This window comes from Diabrotica undecimpunctata, chromosome 3 (assembly GCF_040954645.1).
Source record: "Diabrotica undecimpunctata isolate CICGRU chromosome 3, icDiaUnde3, whole genome shotgun sequence".
In the NCBI taxonomy this organism is placed as follows: domain Eukaryota; kingdom Metazoa; phylum Arthropoda; class Insecta; order Coleoptera; family Chrysomelidae; genus Diabrotica; species Diabrotica undecimpunctata.
Window position 1 is genome coordinate 143452321 of NC_092805.1, and position 8504 is coordinate 143460824.

The window sequence follows — 8504 nt, forward strand, 5'->3', positions numbered from 1 at the left end:
AAAATTTGGTATAATTGCGGAACACTCTGTACTTAGGTATAGGGAACTCTTATGAAACAATACCTTATTTTTTGCGGAAAATGCAATATAATACATTGTGTTCCGCAAGAAAAATTATAACTTTAATACGCCGCACTTTATTGGGACACCCTGTATATTTTAAAATGTTTTCTCAACTTAAAAACTATTAATGTAAAATTTTTTTTGTCAAGAGCAAACGAACAAGACATACTAGATCTCCTGCGAAGCGATGAATTAAAAAGCATTACAGTTGGTCCTAAAATTAATAAAAACAAGGCAGAAGAAGTTCGGAGACATATTGATATGGCAAAAAATGCGATGCGTTGCCCAACTAAAGTTTGGAAAGATAGATCCATTTCTCAAAAAATCAAGATGAGACTGGTGAATGTACTTGTGCTCTCAAAATACTGGGCAGAAACTTACAACTTTTCGCGCACAAGAACGCCAAAAAAATGGATACCTTGAGATGTCGTGTTGGTGAAGAATCCTGCGCATATCTTGGAGGGCTCATTGGATAAACGTCACCCTTTTTAACAAACTTAAATATAAAAAAAGGCTGCCCATAACATATCTGCAGCGAATTCTACAGTTCTTTGGTTAGCAGAGGTGGCGATAATTTAGAGAGATTATTTCGGGAAACGTTTTGAGGAGTAAAGAACCATATAGTCCGACCAAATTCAGCGGGCCACTCATTCTGTGAAACTCTTAAAGCAGCTGCAGGTACAGTGCAATGGATAAAATTTGTTAATATTGAAGGAAATCACGATCCTCAGTTGTGTGGAAACGACAAGAGAGAGAGAGAGAGAGGTATGTTTTCGACAATGAATCTGTTAAAATATTCACAAGCTGAGCAAATGGACTATACTCAATTTACTATACAGTTGGGACTGGGATCAGTGAACAGAGTATATACAAGAAAAAAAAATGTTAATCAATTACTAATCTCTGAAACCACAAATTGTAAAAACAATATTTATTTGCTAAAATATAGGACGCGTTTCGACATCACTGTCATCATCAGCTTGAACCGTAGGGGCTAAATGGACTTTAAAAGAAAAATGGCTAAGTTGCCAACGCCCTAGGAAATATTTAATTACCATTAGTGGGTTATTAAAAGGACTTAAAAAGTCCAATTGCTCTCCTATGGGTAACATTTTGGAGAGGGAGGTTAGGACCAGAGCTAGTAGCATGTCTCATGTCACCATAAATATTGTTTTTACAATTTATGGTTCCACTTAGAGATACTTTTCATTATGAAAAATAATGTTGATCAATTTTAATACAATCGATGACAGATATCACTTCTACTCAAAACATAATTTTTTAGGAGTCATCAAATATAACACAAAATATGTATAAAATGCTTTATTATATAACATCAAAATAAGTATTTATGTCTTTGAATAATCTTTTACGGCTGTCTCTATTAAATTCTTAATAAGTGGAGTTCTCTCTTTTGATTCCTTAATGCATTGTTGAATTTCTTCTTGATTTAATGCACTGCCTCCTGGTTTATGAACGCAGCACAACTCTTCATCTTTAAAAACGATAGTTAAAATACCAGAACACAAACTTTCTTCTTCTAACGTAGGATCTTTCAGAATTACTTTGCTAAAAAATATGCATTTTAAAATTAATAATAGTCATGTTTTTATATTAAAAGGTGATTAAGTGTCAACTTCTTACTAAATTTTAATTTCAACGTCCGCATAAATTTAAAATATACACAGGATATATATATATATATATATATATATATATATATATATATATATATATATATATATATACACATCTTCTTCTTCTTCTTCTAATGGCGCTACAACCCTTTGTGAGTCTTGGCCTGCTTAACAATGTTCTTCCATTCTGCCCTGTCGGATACTTTCCTTCGCCACTGCCTGATGTTCATATATATATATATATATATATATATATATATATATATATATATATATATATATATATATATATATACATACATATTATATATATTGAATACAAAAAAAAATTTACCCATGACACACATGAGAATTTGCCCATGAGATCATGGGAATACAAACGTGGAAGAGGAAGACCGCCGAAAAGAATGATGAGGACATATAATATCAGAGAACATGGAAGAGCAAGATGGATGCTCAGGAAAGAGGGAAATGAACACAGGAGGAAGAGATTTGTGTCCAGTACTGGATGAATGAAGGGTTTTAGATAAATAGATAGTTGTTAAAGTGCAAGCAAAATAAGGAAAGATATTTAAAGGTTGTATAGATGATTCAAAAAGAAAACATGCTGTAAATGAGACACGTAAATAAATATAAATCCCTTTTACAGGAAAAATTCGGAAGTAGATCCCTTTATTTTCCTTTGGAGTTATATGACTACGGGCCGTTTAAGACTCATTCCACCAAGGCCGATTCACTGATTTTGCTCATTTATCTTACAATATAATTTCCTACATAATTATATATAATTTCCAATATAATTATATATATATATATATATATATATATATATATATATATATATATATATATATATATATATATACCATGCGGTCCATATGTATGGAATAAATTCATTTTTAGCGATATTATCTATTATCTGAAAAAAACCTGAAACAGGTCGATTTTTATTCTTAAATTGACAATTTACAGTATGAAAATATTATCCCCTTCCAGCACCCCCTTTGAATTATAAGCACCACCTCGAAAGTTTTAAATAACAAAGGGGGTCGTGTGGCACCTTTTTAGAAAGGGATTTTAGTCCTCTGTTCAGCAATATAAACTTTTTTGAGTTTGTGCAATCATAACTGAGAAAATTGATTTTTACAATTAAATTAAATGTTCAACTTGCCCACCATTATTCACTTCTTGACAATAACCGAGGCGATTTTGGCATTCTCGTACAACATTTTGTATGACCTGGAAGGTTATTTTGTTAGTTTCTATCGTTATCCTAACTTTTAAATCAGCAATATTGCCGGGTCTATTAAAATATACTTTAGAAATAATCAGGTATTTTCGAATCTGTTCTGCTAAACATTAGGGAAAACCCTTTAAAGATAATAAAATATTAGTCAAAAAACCAAATAAACAATTGATATGAATCTAGTAGGCTGCTGTCATTTAGGTATTTAAAGTTACTAAAAGACGTCAGTATAATATTTGTGCGCGTATTAAATTTAATTATGGCTCATTTGTCCGAGACTCAAAGAATAGACATTTTAATTATGATTGGTTTTGGTAATAAAACAAGAACTCAAAAGGAGGTATGTGAAATGTTTAATAATAAATACCCTGGTCAACAAGTTTCGCAGTCTACAGTTAGAAAAATTGAACAGAAGTTTCGTTATACTGGCCATGTAAAAAATATTGAAAAACCAGATAGAAATGTTAAATTTACTGATGAAAAAAAGTTAGATGTTATGATTTGAGGAAAATCCGCATAAGACAACTCGAAAACTGGCCGCCGTCAATGAAGTAAGTAAATCATCTATTTTGAGAGTTTTGCATAAAGAAAAATACCACCCTTACAAAGTTCAGTTGGTTCAGGAGTTAAATGAAGATGATCCCGATAGAAGGCAAGAATTCTGTGAAATGATAATGGACAGAATGAACGCAGATTTGCAGTTCATAAACAAAATAGTTTTTTCTGATGAAGCGACGTTTCATTTAAACGGAACGGTTAACAAACTCAGAGAAAATCCTCACTTGGTGTGTGAGACTCACGCAATATCCTAAAAAGAATTAACATTTGGGCTGGTATCATTAACAATAAAATTAATGGTCCTTATTTTTTTGAGGGCACAGTTGATGGTGAGGTTTATCTAGATTTTTTGATTAACTTTTTAGTGACTACATTACGAAGATTTTTTCCTGATGTCAATCATAAAAATGAGATAGATCGATCTATTTACTACCAACAAGACAGAGCCATCCGCATTTTGCACGTATAGTTATAAATTATTTAAACGAAGTTTTTCCCAATAGGTCGATTGGAAGACGTGGAAAGATCGAATGGCCGGCTACATCTCAGATTTGACTCCTCTCGATTACTTCTTATGGGGTTATTTAAAATCTAAAGTATATTTTAATAGACCAAACAGTATTGCTGATTTAAAAGTTAGGATAACGGAAGAAATTAACAAAATAACCCCCGAGGTCGTACAAAAGGTTGTGCGAGAATTTCAAAATCGCCTCGGCTATTGTCAAAAAGTGAATGGTGTCATTTTGAACATTTAATTTAATTGAAAATTACATTGAAAAATACATTGTCACAGTGTCGAGTGACTGAGGAGTAGGCAGATTGAGACCTCAGTGCCGAAAGACAGTTCTTGCAATATAGAACACGATACTGGTACGTCTCGAGTGAGGGGAGTAGGCAGATTGAGACCCCGAACTCGAACCGAACCGTATCACTCTTGATAATGGCTCCAAAATGGGTGCCGAAACGTCGAGTAATAAATTCTCAACGCGGTTCTTCCCGAGAACTAAGTAATTTTCATTCATCTGACCGCGGAAATTTATCCGAACAACTATAATATTGTATATATATACATATATATATATATATATATATATATATATATATATATATATATATATATATATATATATATATATATATATATATATATATATATTGTATATATATTGTACAACTATAATATACTAAAGGGAAGATACTAGAAGGATACTAAATTACTCATAATTATTTTTCAGAAAATATTATTCGTTGTATTTAATAATAAATTACGCAGTAACTTATTTCTTGCTATTTAACTGTTCAATAAAATTTTTTCTGGAGCATTTACTTTAATATCGCGTGATTATCCTAACCGTGCCTTACCTTTCTCGTTATCTTATTTTATATGCCGTAGGTTTCCCTGTACCTTTAAAAATATGGTGGTGCCCAATTACTTCCCTTCTCTTTATCTTCGAACATCTCTTCTCTTTATCTTCAGTACTCCACTAACTAATTCTTTGTATTTGAGCTGCAAAGAACCCCGACCAAGATACCTCTACCAGACTGAAGCCCGAGCCTAGTGCCGTCTCTTGGGTAACCTCCACTCTGTCCATAAAGAGGGAACATTATGATAATCTCAGAATTAGTGAGGTGTCGACAGGTAATGTAAGGATTCTAATATACCTATTAACACCGCCGAATATAAGCTTGTGTTAGTATTATATTTACCATTTTTTAATACTTAACTTGTGAATCATATATTGATGCTGTTCACTCGCTGCTTTTTGGGGCATCGGTGTAAATTTGATATGAATTTGGTACTAATTCTTTTATATCTGCTTCAAACATTAAATTTCTTATTTGTTGTGGATATTTCGAGTAAACTCTAAGAAAATTTATCAGTATGTTCATCATTTCTCCAAAGTTATAGGTATAACTTAGATTTATTGATGTAGTATGAATACTTTCCATGTACTTATCCAATCTACAGCATTCTGCAATATAAGTGATTTATTTTTTCTCAGTATTTATTTGTTCAATCTTGTATGCTAATCGGTGAATTTTTCCAATTATATTTGACTCGTTATGAAGTACTTTAATCAAAAATTGAGTGCCTATTTTCTTTAGTTACCAATTTGTTGGTAAACAAAAAAGAATTAAAATCTACATTTGCCTAACAACGATAATTTAAAGCAGTCTGATAAATTTGCTAAATTCTGGCCATTTTTGGATTGTAAACCCAACAAAATCTTGTAAAATGTTTATGAAAGGTAAACCCTTACGGTTTCGTTTCAAAGTTTGATGGATCTGTCCATAGATATTTATTTTATTATTTGCTTATTTTGCTTACGCTGGTGTAAATATAAATAATATTATGATGCAGGTCTTTTAGGAATGTGATCCGAGAACTGTACCTATTATAATATTACTTGGAGGAATAATTATTTTAAACAATTGATTTTTTGTATGAACAATTGGTACATTATAAAAATTTTATATTTATTACCTATTTTTGCGTTATAAGATACTTATACCATTTTTATATAACTGAATATCTCTTCGAAACAGTAAGGGTACAGTCTGTAACCCTCCAGTAGTTATTTAATTTATTACTGACCAAAGTCTCTTAAGTGATCTAAATTCATTAATTAATGAATCCAAGAATTAATGATTAATTTGATAAAAAAATTTATATGTCCCATAACTAAAATGCGAAAGAAGACATAATTGATTAAAGTAATATGTAGAAATCATTATCAAGGCTACCAATAACCATCTATTTAGATCTATCCCTTCTATCATAGATCCTTTTGTCATCCATTTTTGGATGTAGGCCTCTCCCAACTCCTTCCATCGATCTGTATCCTGAGCAATATTCTTCCAATTTGTTCTGGCTGTTCTTTTATGTCATCTATTCATCTTATCTGTGGTCTTCCTCTTGGTTGTCTTGGTAGCCTGCAAAGCTCCATTTGAGTGGCATCTATTTAGAACAGTAGTGGTAAAAAAAAATAGTAACTGTTAACTCAATTATTGTCATATTGAAGATATGACCATTGGGATTTCAGAATTCAATTCTAATGTCATATTTTTAAGTTACCTTCTATTTCCAGGATTCTGTAAATTAAAATTTACCTTAAACAGTTATACTTACTCATCAAATATTGCAAAAGTAGTAGATACTGGGGTATTATATATTTCGATTTGCTTTCTGTCTTCTAAGTTTACTTGTATGTTGTCTAAAGCTGGATCATAATCAATAAATGGTAGTGTTACTGAAAGAATAAGAATTTATCATGTTTAAATCGGATTTAGAGTACAAAATTTCTATGTTATTTACTATATTTTCTTTCTTAGTAAGTAATAATATATTCAACTTCAAAAGACAGTGCTAGAAGTTGAAGAAATGAACATATTATAAATAACATGGTATTGAATGATACAGTTTCAAATGGAAGATACATAGAGCATATTTTATATCAGCAACAGTGCTCTGGAATATATAAGAATTACAAATTAAAACAAAATTATTGAGTAAAACATATTCAAACATATCTATACTTACTAGTTTTAATTGCTCCTAAGAAACTAACTAGGCATGTATCAACTACTGATCCATCAAAATCTAGACAAACAAAATCCACATAAAGACACCAAACCAGCTTATCATTACATATACATAAATCTTTCAAGTTAATACATTTGGAATTATCTATGATCTCTGCTATGAGTTGTGTAAGAACTTGAGCTTGGTCACTGGGTGGTCCAGGCCTAAATTTTGAGGAACATAGAGGAGGCAATTCTAAATTTGGAACCAAGAATCCTTTGTCTGGTGCATCTGCTTTAGGTTTACAGAGTTCCTGAAAAAGTATAGTAAGGCATAAATGAATATATTCATAATATTGCTTCTATAATAGTTACAAATAATAAACAGCAGAAAATTTAGGTTTAAAAATAATAGGTACTAAAAATTATTCTAAAACTGTTTCCTTTTTTCAGTTTCTGTCAAATGTATCATTGAAAGTAGTGGTACAAAGGTCTTATAACCAAGTGTCAGAGATTAGTGTGTCTCGCCTGAACTAAAAAGATCATTGGAAATAAATCTAATAAACTCTAAAATAAATTCTTGTTTTGTCTAGAAGCTGAAAAAACAAATACCAAGTTTATTTTATAATTTCAGTTTGTTCTGGGGTAACAAATAATTATTCTACAAATAAAAAAACAGAATGAAGCACATTATGCCATAAAACAGACTAAACCAAAAAATACATTGTTTTTCTCTAAATCACGATAAGCACTGCTTGTACCACAAACAAGCTTACTTATGTGTCCACCTGGGTAAAACAACTAAACTTAAACGAGTTTAATATCAACAAACATTATGAATTCATAAAGATATGCAACAATAATGTGATAGTGATTTTATGGCACAAATCCATAAGAAACAATCTACTTATGGATCATTTCTGACTATGTTTCTTAATATTTATCTGTGTTTAATAAACATTAAATTCACTGTTACTTTGTTTTGTTTTATATAAGATTACACTTACAGCTTTAATACTACAAACTACAGTAGTATTGCCGACTTTAGCAATAGCTGATCCATCTGCTGTATCTATTGTTCCGACGTTGAGTAGAATGGGTCTAAATTTATTAAATTCTCTACCGTCTGGGCGAATTTCGTGTGACAAATAGTCTCTGTAGTATTTTACAGGATGTAGAGACCTAGAAGAGATATATACCCTTTAATAATTTATATAATTACAATAAACAGTAACAATTACTTGTATTGTTGCGCCATTTTAAGTCTTTAATCAATATTTACAGAATTCAATTTATAAGGAATATTAACACTCTATTTTCCTTGCTTTAATCACGAAAAGTTGTTCAGAAATTCTCCATTCTCGTGTACTTTGTTTATATTTACCTAACCTCACTTCTCACTTTTTCATTTTATTTTTCAGTGAGCGCACTTCTACATATTATGTATTCATCCATGTTTAGGATAAATAAACAATATG

General features: G+C 30.9%; 1 protein-coding gene across 1 annotated transcript; it reads right to left on the reverse strand.

The window, feature by feature from the left end:
* Positions 1-1371: 1371 nt before the first annotated feature.
* LOC140437495 (exosome complex component RRP43-like) lies at positions 1372-8428 on the reverse strand. Its single transcript, XM_072527057.1, has 5 exons — positions 8268-8428; positions 8034-8208; positions 7046-7340; positions 6635-6755; positions 1372-1632 (listed from the first exon to the last, which is right to left on the reverse strand). The coding sequence occupies exons 1-5, from the start codon at positions 8282-8284 to the stop codon at positions 1413-1415; spliced, it is 828 nt and encodes a 275-aa protein (XP_072383158.1). The 5' UTR covers positions 8285-8428; the 3' UTR covers positions 1372-1412.
* Positions 8429-8504: the final 76 nt, after the last annotated feature.